Source organism: Bufo gargarizans, chromosome 1 (assembly GCF_014858855.1).
Source record: "Bufo gargarizans isolate SCDJY-AF-19 chromosome 1, ASM1485885v1, whole genome shotgun sequence".
Classification (NCBI taxonomy): Eukaryota; Metazoa; Chordata; class Amphibia; order Anura; family Bufonidae; genus Bufo; species Bufo gargarizans.
The window spans coordinates 388,754,167-388,771,764 of NC_058080.1; the positions used below are offsets into that span (position 1 = coordinate 388,754,167).

At 45.2% G+C, this 17,598-nt stretch overlaps 1 protein-coding gene across 4 annotated transcripts in view; it reads right to left on the reverse strand.

Annotated features, from left to right (window-relative positions):
• The window catches only part of HOOK3 (hook microtubule tethering protein 3), a 96,350-nt gene extending 90,769 nt beyond the window's left edge, over nucleotides 1-5,581 (reverse strand). Inside the window, exon 1 of one of the 4 annotated variants that reach the window (XM_044270662.1) lies at nucleotides 5,175-5,581. In XM_044270662.1, coding sequence (XP_044126597.1) covers nucleotides 5,175-5,231 — 57 coding nt within the window. In that variant the 5' untranslated portion in view covers nucleotides 5,232-5,581. The remainder of the gene's footprint in view (nucleotides 1-5,174) is intronic. The other 3 variants (XM_044270672.1, XM_044270681.1, XM_044270687.1) reach the window with 3 other exon arrangements.
• Between the last annotated feature and the right edge of the window lie 12,017 nt (nucleotides 5,582-17,598).

Below are 17,598 nucleotides of genomic sequence, written 5' to 3' on the forward strand. Positions count from 1 at the left end.
CCATTCAGATTTGAACAGTTGCTTAGAGCTCCGGCTTCTACACATGGGAATAATCTATACGGTCTTAAAGGGGCTTCCCGAGTGTTTAACACTGAAGGATAGGTCATCAGAATGTGATTGTTGGAGGTCAACTCCGCCCCCAACCCCGATCCGCTGTGTGAAAAGGCTGCAGAGCTGCGGTGAGCGCTGTGGCCACCTCACAACTTACAAAGCACAGTGCCATCCATTGTATTGAGGCGATGCTTGGTACTGCAGCTCAATTCACTTGACATGGACTGAGCTGAACCTAGGCCGTGCGGGACCTCACTGGCCTAGGAAGAGGGCAAAGTGCTCACAGGAGCTCCATGGCCTCTTCAAGAAGCTGATTGGCAGGGTGTCATGAGTAAGACCCCCACCATCAGATACTCATCACCTATTCCTGAAGTCATCAGTATAAAACACTAGGACAACCACTTTAATACTGCACTTAGAATGGGTAAAAGTCCTATACACTAGGGCTGCAGCTATCGACTATTTTTGTAATTGAGAATTCTAATCGATTAATCCAACGATTAATCTAATAACAAAAAACTAATAAAAATAATGTTTTTCTTTATAAAAACTCATCAGCCCCCCCCCCCCCCCCCCCCCGCCATCAGCTCCCCCCCTCCCCGTGCCATCAGCTTCCCCCCCTGGTGCCACCAGCTGCCCCCTCAGGGCCACACCAGCTGCCACCATCTCCCCCTCCTAGCCATGTCTCCAGCGCAAGTGCTTATCTTTCCTGTAGGGGCGCCGCTCCACAGCTCCTCCATCTTCTTCTCCGTGCACTATGACCTGATGATGTGTCAGGATACAGTGCGGTACTGGTCGGAGGGTGACCACGGAGAGGTGAGTAATAGCAAGTGCTCCACTCCCACTCCGTGGTCACATGACACAAACGAATCGAGGATTTTATTTTTGCGAATTACTCGATTAAATCGAGTAATCATTTTAGCCCTACTATACACTATGCAATAAATGTGCAAACCCCACCCCAATATAAGTGTCCATGTCACAGAGCTAAACATCAGGATCTCCTCTACCTTAGAGCCCTCCGGTGATCCAGTTGAGCCGCAGAAGTGCCCAGTGTTCTGATTTAGGTTAATCCAATCAGAACCTTTTCTCAGGCCATTTAGATATTAATTATATATACGATGAAAGTCAAATTTTAGAGAGGAACCAGCCATATTTACATACAACATCATTTTGCATGTTTACATACGGTAAAGACCTCAACCATTAGATTATTGATTCCTTAGGCTCCATTCACACGTCCGCAATGTGTTTTGCGGATACACGGAGCCACGGATCCGCAAAACACGGAAAGCGGCAATGTGCGTTCCGCATTTTGCGGACCGCACATTGCCGGCACTAATAGAATATGCCTGTTCTTGTTCGCAATTGCGAACAAGACTAGGACATGTTCTATTTTTTGGCGGAAACGGAAGCACGGATGCGGAAGTGCGGATCCGCAAATGTGGATGCGGACAGCACATTCCGGCCCCATTGAAAATTAATGGGTCTGCACCCGTTCCGCAAAATTGCGGAACGGATGCAGATCCATTTTGCGGACGTGTGAATGGACCCTAAGTCTCCCTCAACAGATGTCTGGGGAACGAAGGGTAGGGCAAGATGAATTCTGGCAGGAGATAAGCTAACACCAGAGGTGTCTGGCAGGGGCATTCTCCGCTCTATCCACTGAAAACATATACAAAGCATGCATGCATATGGGGCCGCTGGAGGGAACTGTTTGTCAGACTGATATCGAAGGTGTAGGGTCGTACACATTAGATTTCTCTGCGGACTCCCCATACAAGTAACACAAACCCCCTGGCAGCAGCTTAAAGAGGACCTGTCATCTCAATATGCAGAGCCATCTGCAGGCAGTAGGTTATAGAGCTGGAGGAGCCAAGCAGATTGATGTACAGTTTTATAGGAACAGATACTGGAAAACATAAAACGTATACATTTAAACGTCTGCTCTTTCAGAACTTTAAGTGGTATTCTGATTGTTTAAAGTTATCCCCTATACACAGGATAACTGTGTTATCCCCCCCGCGATCACAAGAATGGGGGGCCTGTAACTCCTGCAGCCCCCCTGAAATGAACAGAACAGCCGGTCGCTCATGCCCACAACTGATCTAATAGTTATCCCCTATCCACAGAATAGGGGATAACTTGAAACAACCAGACTACCCATTTATGTCTGCTCCCGTGTACAGCTATCAGTGACTGACAGCTATTTCTATATACACACTTACACAGAGAATGCTATCAATCACTGATAACACCTCCCCTGTTTACAGCTATGTATATACACACTTACACAGAGAATGCTATCAATCACTGATAACACCTCCCCTGTGTATAACTATCAGTGACTGACAGCTATCTCTGTATACACACTTACACAGAGAATGCTATCAATCACTGATAACACCTCCCCTGTTTACAGCTATCAGTGACTGACAGCTATCTATGTATACACACTTACACAGAAAATGCTATCAATCATTGATAACACCTTTCCTGTATACAACCATTTCCTGCGACAGCTATGTATACACACTTACACAGAGAATGTGATAAATCACTGATAACACCTCTGCTGTGTACAGCTATCAGTGACTGACAGCTATCTCTATATACAGTTGTCCCTCAAGTTACAATATTAATTGGTTCCAGGACGACCATTGTATGTTGAAAGCATTGTATCCTGAGGTCATTATAGCTTGAGGGACCACTGTACACACTTACACAGAGAATGCTATCAATCACTGATAATACCTCCCCTATGTACAACGATCAGTGACTGACAGCTATCTATGTATACACACTAACACAGAGAATGCTATCAATCACTGATAACACCTCCCCTGTGTACAACTATCAGTGACTGACAGGTATCTATGTATATACACTTACACAGAGAATGCCATAATCACTGATAACACACTCACCCCATGTACTCTATTCAGTGACTGACAGCTATATATATTCACACTTACACAGAGAATGCTATCAATCATTGATAACACCTCCCCCGTGTACAGCTATCAGTGACTGATAGCTATCTATGTATACACACTTACACAGAGAATGCTATCAATCACTGATAACACCTCCCCTGTGTACACTATCTGCTATATAGTTTCTTCCCTAAGCTATACATATACACAGCGTTGTCCAGGTACTTGACATTTATTACCACTACACAAGCTCTGTAACACTATCTTGTATACCATATACAGTTGTCCTCAGTTACACATTAATTGGTTCAGGGAACATTGTATGTTGAAAGCATTGTATCCTGAGGCATTGTACTTGAGACATGTACACACTTACACAGAGAATGCTATAAATCACTGATATCACCTCCGTGTACAACTATCAGTGACTGACAGCTATCTATGTATATACACTTACACAGAGAATACTATCACTGATAACACCTCTCCCATGTACAACTATCAGTGACTGACAGCTATCTATGTATACACACTTGCACAGAGAATGCTATCAATCACTGATAACACCTCGGCCATGTATAACTATCAGTGACTGACAGCTATCTATGTATATACACTTACACAGAGAATGCTATCAATCACTGATAACACCTTCCCATGTACAACTATCAGTGACTGACAGCTATCTATGTATACACACTTACACAGAGAATGCTATCAATCACTGATAACACCTTCCCCATGTACAACTATCAGTGACTGACAGCTATCTATGTATACACACTTACACAGAGAATGCTATCACTCACTGATAACACCTTCCCCATGTACAACTATCAGTGAGTGACAGATATCTATGTGTACACACTTCCACAGAGAATGCTATCAATCACTAACACCTTCCCTGTGTACAACTATCAGTGACTGACAGCTATCTATGTATATACACTTACACAGAGATTGCTATCAATCACTGATAACACCTTCCCCATGTACAACTATCAGTGACTGACAGCTATCTATGTATACACACTTCCACAGAGAATGCTATCAATTACTGATAACACCTTCCCCATGTACAACTATCAGTGAGTGACAGCTATCTATGTATACACACTTCCACAGAGAATGCTATCAATTACTGATAACACCTTCCCCATGTACAACTATCAGTGAGTGACAGCTATCTATGTATACACAGTTACACAGAGAATGCTATCAATCACTGATAACACCTTCCCCATGTACAACTATCAGTGACTGACAGCTATCTATGTATACACCCTTACACAGAGAATGCTATCAATTACTGATAACACCTCCCCATGTACAACTATCAGTGACTGACAGATATCTATGTATACACACTTCCACAGAGAATGCTATCAATCACTGATAACACCTCTACCATGTACATCTATCAGTGAGTGACAGCTATCGGTCCGTGCTTTGTGTGAAAAGATTCAGTGATGCCTCCGTGAAGGATCCGTGTGTTGTCCAGGTGTCCGTTTTCTGCTGTCTGTGTTTCATGAACACAGTGCAACTGAAAAATAATTTTCAAAGCATCTCTTCCTAACGGTCCGTGAAACATGGATGAAACACAGATTGCACTACATTTTGTGGTGTCCCCTTTCACTGCCCAAAAACAAAAAGATCAGGCATGTTGAAACCGAACAGCTCCAATGCTTAACCCACGTGACGCACCCATACACATCAGATGGTCGGTGGGTTTCGGCCGGCTAATACCCCATGACCTCCGTCGGTATAACTAACACCCCCATCAGACTGATGCATTATCCTTTACAACGGATAGCGGTCCCATCGATGGGACCAAGTATCACTGGTGGTACATGCCAGGATTGTATCCGCTCCATGGCTATGGTCTGAGAATCACACAAAGTGACGCAATGCCAGCGTACAAACAATCCATTGTGTATGGCCCCTAAACCTAAAATAAGATTTGGGGGCCACTCTTTACGCCTGGGTCTTGTTTAGGGGAAGGGTAAAAAGCTACCATCTAGGGGAAGGACCACCACTTTCTCCAGCCCATCCTATAGATCCCCTATACAATAAGATTATTAGCACAAGAACCGCACTGAATGTGTATGAGGGCAGCCGGTATGTGCCCTAGTCCGAGGGCCGTGCAGGGCCTCCCGGTGGGGGAAGGGACCGTCCTCTCACACTTACCCACGTCAACAGACTCTCACACAGGTCCGCCCGGTCCAGGCTCTCCGCGCTTAACATCCTCCTTCCAGTCCGCTACAGACCCGGATAACTGATCTCATGAGCTGAGCAGCGGGCCCCTCCTTCCCCGGTTCCGGTGGTGTCCCCGGGCCGTGGCGCTCTGGCGGGGGGATGGGTGGTCGGTCTCCTCCTCTTCCCCCTGCTCGCAGGCAGTCTGTGGGTGATGCACAGCTGACACCCAGCGCTCACTGCGCACAATCGCAACCGCACCATCTACCGGATATTCTGCAGAGCGCGGCCCGGGTCCCCCCCGCCTCGGTGGCCGAGCAGCTGGGCATGTGGACCCTGGTCAGCACCACCAGTGGGGGCAACCTTCATGTGGCAGGGCTCAGGACATGGAGAACCTCCATTCACATGCAGTACTGCCACATAGTGTAAGGGCTCTGTTCACATGACTGTGATGATGCTCCACATGGGACCTCTTGGGTAATCTTCCATAAATGCAACGCTCCTAATGCGAATCTATTCATCACTATAAAGCCATGTTCACACAAGTACGCACGCTGCGGTTCTTTTGCAGCTGGAAAGCAAAGTGGATGAGATTTTATTGTATCTTCCCCAGCGTGAAAACTGCCATGTGGTGTGAATTTCTGCTGCAGCTTTTCAGTGTATGGGGTGAAATTCAAAGGCATAACTTTTAGAGTTTTTTTGTCAAGGGCCTTATTTTTGTAATATTTTTTTTGCAGGATGGGTTATAGCATTTTGGGGTACTTCAAGGCCTGTTATTCATTTTTTAGCAGTTCTGCCATTGTTTTTTGAGGTGGGTTTCTATGTCACCTTACGGATAAGTGACGTGATAGCTTTATTCTGCGGGTCTCCTAGTTTTTTTTTTTTTTGTTGTTTTTCTTTTTTTGCACAAAGGAAACTTAAAAAAAAATAATGTTTTTGTGTCGCTGCAGTGAAAGATCCATTTTTTGTGAGACAAGCTGTAGTTTTCATTGGTGCCATTTTGAGGTACATAGGACTTTTGAGCAGGTAAACGGCAGTTTTGGCATCTAATATATAAAGCTGAGTGAGAGTGAGTGTGTGTGTGTGTGTGTCTGTATGTCCGCTAAAGGAATCCGCACCGTCGCATTTACAATCATGACATTTGGCACACAGGTACATCAGGTGTCCCGGAAGGTTTTAGACCAGGTCACAGCTCTCTAGGACGTACCGTTCCTGAGATATTCCAAAAAAATGCATTAGCCTATGGAAGCCTGGTCACATGACCCTTATCAGCCAATTGAAGCTCACAGGTCCTTCAGCCTCCACATACAGTTTTACTCCAGGTTTCCATAACAACCCAGCCATTTTTTTTTCACTGCTGTAGAAGAGCTTTTGAATTGCTATTGAAGTAAAGCCATGGCCTAATAGCACTTAGTACCTTATTTCCAGGTGTGACTTTGTTCCAGCAATAGATGTTTTTATCCTCTGAAAATCAAGTTTATTTGGTATGCAAATGAGCCAGTAAGGTGCCTAGAGGGGCGTCACTCTTGCAGGAAGGAGCCCAGACACCCACACTGCCACAATGTGTCCACCCTCAAAAGATTTAAAACCACACCCCCATGTTCTGATAAGCCATGCCCTTGATTTGGTTAAGCCACGCCTACCCCTGAGCCCAGTGTTGGACTGGAGTACCTAGGGCCCACCAGTAAAATTTATTTTGGGGGCCCACCATACGGAACATAGGCTGGTTGAGGTGCTGTACATGAATATATGTATGTAGTACAGTAAGTCTACTGTGTTATGTGCCACTTGTGCAGGAGATAGTAGACTAGGGGCCCACCTTGCTCAGGGGCCCACCGGGGGATTCCCCTGTGCCCCTATGGGCCAGTCTGAGCCAACGGGGATAAAAAAAATAAAGGTAAAAATCAACTTTTATCTCCCTGCAGCTTACACTCAGACAGCACTGTGCTGCTGTCTTAAAGTGAGCTGTTCAAAAGGACACGCCCCTGATCCAATTAGGCCACGCCCCTCTTGCTCCTCAGCCGAATGAGATTGAAAAAATAAAGGGAAAAATCAATTTCTAGGTCCCGCTAAGCGACGCCCAAATCTAGTTAGGCCACGCCCTCTCCCACTCCTGAGCTGACGGGGATTGAAAAAATGAAGGTAAAAATCCACTTCTGTCAGCTGCAGGAGTGGGAGGGAGGGTGACTTTCTCCCTGCAGATCACACTCAGACAGCACAGTGCTGCTGTCCTAGAGTGAGCTGTTCAAAAGAACACGCCCCCGAACTGGTTAGGACACGCCCCCTCCCACTCAGTCAACTGAGATTGAAAAAATGAAGTTGATTTTTAACTTCTAGGTCCTGCTAATCCACGCCCCTGATCTGGCTAGGCTACGCCCCCTCCACTCCTCAGCTGACAGGGATTGAAAAAATTAAGTTAAAAATCTACTTCTGTCAGCTGCAGGGGTAGGAGGGACGGTGACTTTATCCCTGCAGTTCACACTCAGACAATACTGTGCTGCTGTCTTAGAGTGAGCTGTTCAAAAGGACACGCCCCCGATCCAGTAAAGGCCACTGTTAAGGGGGGCGGGCCCCTGTGGAGGTCACTGTCAAGAGGGGTGGTATGCTGTGAAAGTCACTGTTAAAGGGGAAGGCTGCAGTAAAGGTCAAAGTTAAGGGGGTGGGCTGCTGTTGAGGTCCAATTTTAAGGGACGGGGCACTGTGGGGGGGGGGGGGGTCAGTGTTAAGGGCTGTGGAGGTCACTGTATTGGGAGTGGGGTACTGTAGATGTCACTGTTATAGTGGATAGTGTTGATTATCTTTTAACGACACACACAAACATTAAATGAAATAGATTAAATATGCCCGAGCGAAGCCAGGTCCTTCAGCTAGTACTTATATAATGTTCACCATATGGGATATGTTATGTCATCATTGTATGTGTTCCTTTTAGGGCACTTCTGTACTGCAGAATGCATATTAGGCCCTGCACATTGTGCACATTAGGTCACATGACCATGGACGGGACGACATCACCTGAAATGGTGTACTGTAGATGGGAGCCTTTTAAGTTGCATTACTGAAATAAATGAACTTTGCACGATATTCACATTTTTCAAATTTCACCTGTATATGGGTGGCACACTGTTATGGGGTAAGGTTGTTTCGATAACAAAATTTTGATTCGGTTTCGATACCACGCAAAAAAAGCTGCGTATATTCTGCATTTTATGGAACGTCCGGCCCATAATCGAACAGTCCTATACTAATTTTGGGGGGGCAAGGTGACTAAAAAAAATGGCGAATAGCGCGGTTTTTATTTATTTTTCTGTTAGGCATTTACCGCATAGGAGATTTTAAAAATATTTTAATACTTTGGACTTTTCGGACGTGGCGATATGTGATATGTTTATTTATTGTTTATATATTTGATATGTAAAATTGGGAAAGGGGTGATTTATACTTAATCTTTTTTTTTTTTTTTTTTTTTTCTTTCTTAGGGGCTAGAACCTGGAATCTTTTAATCCCTTGTCCTATTCACCCTGATAGAGCTCTATCAGGGTGAATAGGACTTCACACTCTCCCTGCTGCCCTGTGCATAGTATACACAGCAGCAGGGAGATTACCATGGCAACCAGGACTTCAGTAGCGTCCTGGCTGCCATGGTAACTGATCGGAGCCCCAGGATTACACTGTTGTAAAATTATTTTTATTAAGGGTTTTACATGAAGTCTTAAATAACATACATTGAAATCCACTGATCAGGTGTTTTTTCCGGAATGTATACCTAGCTGAATATGGCTAACTTACAGATCTGTTCCTATAACGTCAAGGGACTGAATGCCCCTACTAAAAGGAGCCAAGTCTGTCATCACCTACACAAACTGAAGGAGTAGTCCTCCTACAAGAAACCCACTTCCGGAAAAATCACATACCCAAGCTCTCACATCAACTTTTTAATCAATGGTTCAATAACCCATCCCACACTACAGCCACTAAAGGTGTTAGTATTGCCATACATAAAAACACACCATTCATACACCAGGATACATTAAAAGATACGGAAGGCAGATTTAGATTTGTCAAGGGCACAATAGGTCCCCAATAATTATTTACTCTAGGTAGTATTTACACCCCCAACACATCCCAAGCCGAATGGCTTTCGGATTCTATTGGGCAATTTGGGGATTTTGCAGAAGGCATAGATAGCTTTTCTAGGTGGAGATCGTAACGCTACACTAGTTCCTTCCATAGATTCCTCAACAGGTTTGTCGACACTTTCTAAAAAGTCGCTGTATAGAATCAACAAGGCTATATCCCAAATTGGTTTAGTAGACTCTTGGAGAGCTCTGCATGCTAGTGATAGGGACTACACCTTTTTCTCCGCAAATCACCAAACATACCATAGACTTGACTATATTTTCCTGCAGAAGCAGTCCCCGGAAATATACTACTATCAGACCATGCACCAGTTACCTTTTCATTTACTATACCAAATATGCCTAAGGCCTCATGCACACGACAGTTTTTTTTTTTTTTTGCGGTCCGCAAAAACGGGTTCCGTGATCCGTTTTTTCTTCCGTGGGTCTTCCTTGAGTTTTGGAGGATCCACGGACATGAAGGAAAAAGTCATTTTGGTGTCCGCCTGGCCGTGCGGAGCCAAACGGATCCGCCCTGACTTACAATGCAAGTTAATAAGGACGGATCCGTTTGACGTTGACACAATATGGTGCAATTGCAAACGGATCCGTCCCCCATTGACTTTCAATGTAAAGTCAGGAGTCCCTATTATACCATCGGATCGGAGTTTTCGCCAATCCGATGGTATATTTTAACTTGAAGCGTCCCCATCACCATGGGAACGCCTCTATGTTAGAATATACCATCGGATTTGAGTTAGATCGTGGAAACTCAGATCCGACAGTATATTCTAACACAGAGGCGTTCCCATAGTGATGGGGACGCTTCAAGTTAGAATATACTACGAACTGTGTACATGACTGCCCCCTGCTGCCTGGCAGCACCCGATCTCTTACAGGGGGCTGTGATCCACACAATTAACCCCTGTGCGTATCATAGCCCCCTGTAAGAGATCAGGGGCTGCCAGGCAGCAGGGGGCAGACCCCCCTCCCTCCCCAGTTTCAATTTCATTGGTGGCCAGTGCAGCCCCCCCCCCCCTCCCTCTACTGTATTAATTTCATTGGTGGCCACCAATGAAATTAATACAATAGAGGGATGGGGGGGGGGCCTACTGGCCACCAATGAAATTAAAACTGAGGAGAGAGGGGGGTCTGCCCCCTGCTGCCTGGCAGCCCCTGATTTCTTACAGGGGGCTATGATATGCACAATTAACCCCTCAGGTGAGGGGTTAATTGTGCAGATCACAGCCCCCTGTAAGAGATGGGGTGCTGCCAGGCAGCAGGGGGCAGTCATGTACACAGTTCGTAGTATTTTCTAACTTGAAGCGTTCCCATGGTGATGTGTTAGAATATACTGTCGGTTATGAGATTTCACGAAGTGAAAACTCAGCTCTGAAAAAGCTTTTATGCAGACGGATCTTCGGATCCGTCTGTATGAAATTAGCCTACGGACACGGATCACTGACGCGGATGACAATCTTGTGTGCATCCGTGTTTTTTCACTGACCCATTGACTTGAATGGGTCTGTGAACCGTTGTCTGTCAAAAAAAATAGGATAGGTCCTATTTTTTTGACGGACAGGAAACACGGATCACGGCCGCTGATGAACAACGGTGCGTTTTCAGAGTTTTCAACTGGCCCATTGAAAGTCAATGGGTCCGCAGAAAATCACGGAAAAAGGAACAACGGCCACGGATGCACACAACGGTCGTGTGCATGAGACCTAAAGCTGAGTTTAGATGGAGACTTAACGAGACGTTATTACATAGCTCTCAAATACCGAAAATTGGCTAGCATACTGGAAGAATATTTCCGATTGAATGAGTCTGCAGATATGTCACCGATCTCGCTATGGGACGCCCATAAAGCGGTCATTAGAGGTCACTTGATTTCACTGGGGTCTTTCATAAAAGAACTAAAGCAAAAGAAAATAAATGAAATCACAACAGAGATCTCAAGACCAGAAATGCAACATAGAAGATCTCTGAACCCAGACACACTAGCACATCTGGACACCTTGAGATCAGAATTGAAAAACATTCTCAATGCTAATACGGCCCAACTTTTTTTTTTTTTATGTTTTATCAACCCAATATAAATATTACGCTCATGGCAATAAATCTGCTAAAGTGCATATGCAATGAGCAGGACACTGGGTCAGTGGGGTTGCTATGCAGCGGGTCAGTAAATATGTGTAAGAGTTTGTGACGCCAATTGCAGCTTGCGCAGGTACTATGGCAGGGCCCTTTAAGATGTTATAGCTCACGTACCAGGCGAGGAATGCCAGAGGGGGATAATGTCTCTATGTAGTGTCAACGGTGTCTCCTACCTGGGTACGGCTGGACTCCTGTATCCTGGCTCACTTGCAATAAATTTGAGTGTTGTCAATAGGAGTTTTGATGGAATAATTGAGATCCAGACAGGAGATATAATCCAACTCGTCTTTACTTAATGGCAGCTTTAAATCAAGTTACAGCTTTAGTCTTTAGGTCCCAGCAGGTATTGGCAATATGTGACAGGAATTTATATGTATTCTGCTTCTTATTATATGCCTAGTAGATCTGGCAGGTATCTGTCTTCTGCTCTGTCTGGAATTTGGCTTCTGGACTTGGGAAATGTACTCGCAGCTTGGCTCACAGGGTATGCTTCTTCCTGGAGGCTGGAGATGGCTGCTTCTGGCGGATAGCTCAAGCTGGGAAGATGGATCCTGGCCTCAGCCGAGGCGGGATCCAGGGTTGGGATCCCTGGTTCTGGGAGCTCCTAATAACACAACCTACCCCGGCAGGGGTGGCTGGTACACTGACTAGAACTTTCCTTCCTCCCCATGAGGTAGGAAGTGGGAACAATCTACTCCTCCTCAGAAAGGGGGGAGCTAGCCTGGAATGGACTATTCCAGCCTAGATATACTAAACTGTCTATAGACTGCCTACACATTGCCGCCACCTACTGGTGTACGGCAATTTATATAAAACAGACATAGGAAATCCATATAATGGAAAATGCAATGTCAGGTTACACAAGATGATAACACATTTACACTTAACATCATGTAGCTGGGTGACAGTAGTTTTAGTGACATACTTCAGGATGTTACACATACAGCCCTTAAAAATTCCCCTATTAATAAGAGCCTGTGTCCATATGGACTTCCCATCTCCTATTACATCACCTTCAAAGATACACGCTTACCCAGGCTATTAAAGATATGCAACATGACAAGGGAGGGAGCTGCTTCTTCTAGAGATATGTTAATGGCACAAATCACTATCATCCCTAAGCCAAATAAAGATCATACGCTTTGTTCGAATTACAGACCAATCTCGCTCCTTAATAATGATCTGAAATTATATGTGAAAATGCTAGCTAACAGGATTACACTGTTGGGGCTCCAATCAGAAGCTGCCAGTGCCGCCAATAAGAGGAGGTGAGGGGACTCTGTGGCCACTGCCTTCATGACTTAATACTGGGGGGGAGGGGAGGGCTCACTGCGCCACCAATGATTTTAATGCTGGGAAGGGGGAGGGCGCACTGCGCCACCAATGATAATTAAGGTTTAATACAAATACAGCCGGCGGCAGAAATACATTGCTGGCACCCGCCCTCTGACAGGGAGCTGTGATCAGCGGCAGTTAACCCCTCGGGTGCGGCAATTGCCGCGGACGCAGCGCCCTGTCAGAGGTCGGGTGCCGGCAATGTGTTTCTACCGCCTGTCTTTGTTATGTATTAAACTTTAGTTATCATTGGTGGCGCAGTGAGCCCTCCCCTCCTCTTCGTTCCCATTGGTGGTAGCAGCGGCACAGGGGGAGGGAGAGACTGCTTCCTTCTTCCCTGTGCTGCTGAGGGAACATGGCGCACACTGAGAGCAGCGCAATCTATGTTCTCTGATACCGGGCTAAAAGTATTGATTGGGTATCGAAAATTTTATACCCGAAACAACCCTATTATGGGGTATATATGGGTGGAATACTGTTATGAGGTGTGTGTGTGTGTATATATATAGATATATATATATATGTGGGTGGCACACTGTTATGGAGTATATATGGGTGGAACTCTGTTATGGGGGTATATGTGACTTCTTTTTGGGAACATTGGGAGTAGTAAAGAGGAGTCATGTAAAACATGTGCCCCTAGTACACAGCAAATCTCTTCTTCTCGTGTGTTGTACTCTGTGGGGGGCATGTATAGTATTAGCTACAGTGGTGATTTGAGGGGCGCCTCGTCCCCCTCAACTCGTCTATCTGATGTTCCTCCCCTATAGAGTGATGGCTGTGCAGATGACAGAGCAGGTCCCGGCACACACGGCACAGGAACAGATTGAGGGGCAGAAGACTAATGATGCTGTGAGCAAAATATTGCGGTGTGACTGCGCTATACAAATATCTGTCAGAGATGCACCGCCATTAAACCGACGTACACTGCTGGCAGTGGCACCCGTACTCCGTCCTGCCTGTTGTAGATAACAGTTCTTTCTGACGACGCAGGCAGCGCTGGATGGCGTTGTGACGTCATGTCATACAGCACACTGTGCGGACGACGTGCTGCCTACCTGCCCCTGCCATAGGTAAACTTAAACGGACCCTGACCCTTTACCACACTAAAGGAGGACTCCTGGCTGTCCGTCCTGGCCTTCCGCCGGACCAAGGACTAGAAGTCTTAAACCAGACTGTCCGGCCTAACTGCACGGGCCGCATGACACAGCTTCGCGGGGCCGTAGGTTGGGCATCACTGGTATATGCCATATAAATGAGATTCCCATCTCTGGGACTCACTCTTTTGTCAAGAATGGACCCTCGCCATGAATAGAGCTCAGCTTCATTCATTGCTGTGGGACTGAAAATAGTGCTTGGCTATTTTCGAAACTCTCATAGTGGTGAACGAAATGGATATGGAATTTCCGAAAATACCCGAGCACAGTCACTTGGCTATTTTGACTAGTCCCATAGCAGTAAAGGGAGAGGACGTCACGTACCTGCAGCATGCTTTATGTTCACTGTGGAGGTCCGTTTCTTGAGATAGCCCTGTAACCAGCCTGTTTCGGGTCTTGGTGAACAAGCGCTTTTTTTCATTATTGCATTCCAAGAGCCATACCTTTTTTTTTATTTTTCTGTCAATGTAGCCATATGAGGGCTTGTTTGTTTGCAGGACAAGCTGTAGTGTTTAATGGAATACATATCATTTATTGATTAGCGTTTATAAACTCTTTCGGGTGGGGGGGGGGGGGGTAAAGACATCATTACCACTACTTTGTAGTTTGTATTTGTAGTTTTCATTGGTATCATTTTGGGGTACATAAGACGTTTTGATTTCCTTTTTATTCTTTTTTTTGTTGGCGAATAAGCAAATAACAGAAATTCGTCATTGATTTTGGGGTTCTTGTTTACAGTTCACCATGTGGGATAAATTACATGATTATTGTATAGCAAGTGTCATTACAGACGCGGCAATACCAAATATGTAGAAGCGATTTTATTTTTACAACTTTTTCCATTAAAATGGTGTACATTTTTAACTTGGAGGCTTTTTTTCTTACTAAAACTTTATTTTATTTTTAATATTTATTGGTCCCTCAAAGGGACTTTGACATGCAATCCTTTGATTACTTCTAAAATACACTGTACTGCTTATGTAGTGCAGTTTATTATACCCCTTCATTAGGCCCCTGGCTGCCATGGTAAGACATCGACACTCTGCAAGCTCACACTTACATTAAGGGCTTATTCAGAAGACCGCACCGTGTTTAACGAATCCCCAAAACACGGATGCCACCCGTGTGCGTTCTGCAATTTGCGGAACAGAAGGGGCGACCCATTATAGAAATGCTTATTCTTGTCTGCAAAACAGACAAGAATAGGACACGCTCTGTTTTTTGCGGGGCCGTAGAACGGAAATATAGATGAGGGCAGCACACTGTGTGCTGTCCGCGTCTTTTGCGGCCCCATTGAAATTAATGGATCCGCACCAGTTTTGCTAAATTGCGGAACAGATGCGGACCCATTCATACATTAGTGTGAATGAGCCTTAAGCAAGTTGAAATGCCCTAGATGAGTATACTTCACATGTAATGACTAGTGTTTAGCGAATCCTTCAATCTGAATTTCAGGGAAAACTCGATTCGCCGCAAAGCCGAATTTCCTCATGCTTTGTGGTAACTAATCAATTTTCCCTAAAATGGCAGCAAAAATAAAATTCATACTCTCCTCATCCATTTACACGCCAAGAGTCCGCCGCAGCCATCTTGATTGAAGATCCTGTGCGCGATGACGTCACCATGCTGGTCAGGCTGACGAGACACCTTGCATTAAATAACACTTAAGTACACGCTACAACTGCTAGCATTCACAGGTTACTAAAATAATATAGGTAGCACTTCTAAGGTCATGGAATCGTTAGAACACAAGGCTCTTGAAATGTTAATAATCCAAAAATGACAGTGCGTACAAACAATGGGGTTATCATAGAAAATACAACATAAAATATACATATACTGTACATACAGTGCAAAATAACAGTTTGCTAAATAAAAGGGATAAAAATAGAACTTAATACGTTACGTGACGGTTAGGGTACTTTCACACTAGCGTTTTTCTTTCCGGCATAGAGTTCCGTCACAGGGGCTCTATACTGGAAAAGAACTGATCAGGCATATCCCCATGCATTCTGAATGGAGAGTAATCCGTTCAGTTTGCATCAGGATGTCTTCAGTTCAGTAGTTTTGTCTGATCAGGCAAAAGGTAAAACCGTATTTTATCTCCGGCGAAAAAAAACGAAGACATGCCAGCATTTTCTCCCATAGGAATGTATTAGTGCCGGATCCGTCATTCAAAATACCGAAATGCCGGATCCGTCCTTCCGGCCTGCGCAGACCGGTAAAAATGTGAAAAAATATACAAGACTGATCCGTCTGTCCGCATGACAAGCGGAGAGATGGATCCGTCCTTGCAATGCATTTGTGAGGCGGATCCGTATCCGTCTCACAAATGCTTTCAGTCAGCGGCAGATTGGCGGGCAGTTCCGACGACGGAACTGCCCGCCGGATCACACTGCCGCAAGTGTGAAAGTACCCTAAGGGTGGGTTCACATCAAGTTTTATGCCTCCGCTTGATGTATATGTTACAAAAAAATATACAAAAACACAGCATACTATGTTCTTGTATCCTGCACAGTCTGCTAAAAAAAAGTATATACTTTTTTTTTTCCCCTCGTCCTATGATTTGTCCACTTAGAAATCCTTTCTACATCCAGAGAAGCTCCAGAAAGTAAGGTAAATGATAGATCTTCTTGTTCGAAAACCATATCTATCAATCAGAAACAGTATGTCAGTTCTAGGAACTTTAACCTCCTGCATTCCTGCGGTTCCATGGGCTCAGGCTCATTCGAGGAGTCTATAATGGGAGATTCGAACAGGAAGATTTTTATCTCCAGACAAGCTTGCAGTTCCCTAAGGTGGTGGTTGGACCCAGACAACCTCACCCGGGGGGTTCCCTGGAAGATTGCAGATTCCAATAGTATTGACTACAGACGCTAGTCCGATTGGTTGGGGGGCTCATGTCCAGAACTGGGTTCTACAAGGCCCTTGGGTAGGATCGATATGTGCCACTTCTTCAAACGTAAAAGAAGAACTGATGGAGGTGCTAAGAGCATTGCAGGAGATTTTGCCCTTTCTCCAGGATCATCATCTAAAGGTCTTATCAGACAATGGTTCCGTAGTAGCTTACCTGAATCATCAGGGGGGACAGATCCATGGAGTTACAGCAGATAGCGGCTCAAATTTTTTCCTTGCTAGAAGGAAAAGTCCTGTCCTTATCGGCCCTTCATATCAAAGGGATATACAACCAGGAGGCATTTTTTTTACATCGTCACAGACTGAAGCAGAGAGAGTGGTTTCTAAATCCAGGGGTTTTCTCCCGACTAGTTCAGCTTTGGAGGGAGCCCTCAGTGGATCTTTTCGCCACAAGAGCAAACAGGAAAGTGAAAAGTTTTTTTTCCCTTTTTCCAGGGGATTTTCCCTTGGGAGTGGACGCTTTTCTACATCCATAGGACAGAGGTCTTCTCTATGCCTTCCCTCCTCTTTAGTTGATCTCCAGAGTCCCCAGGAAGATAAGGGAGAACAGAGCCTCGGTGATCATGGTAGCACCATTTTGGCCCTGTCGTGCTTGGTTCACGTGGCTGAGACAAGGAGCCTTGGGTGCTACCAGAGATTTCGGACCTTCTGAGCCAAGGTCCAGTCATTCATCCGCTGGTAAAAGGCCTCCACCCTGACGGCCTGGTTTTTGAAAGGTCACTACTAGTATATAGG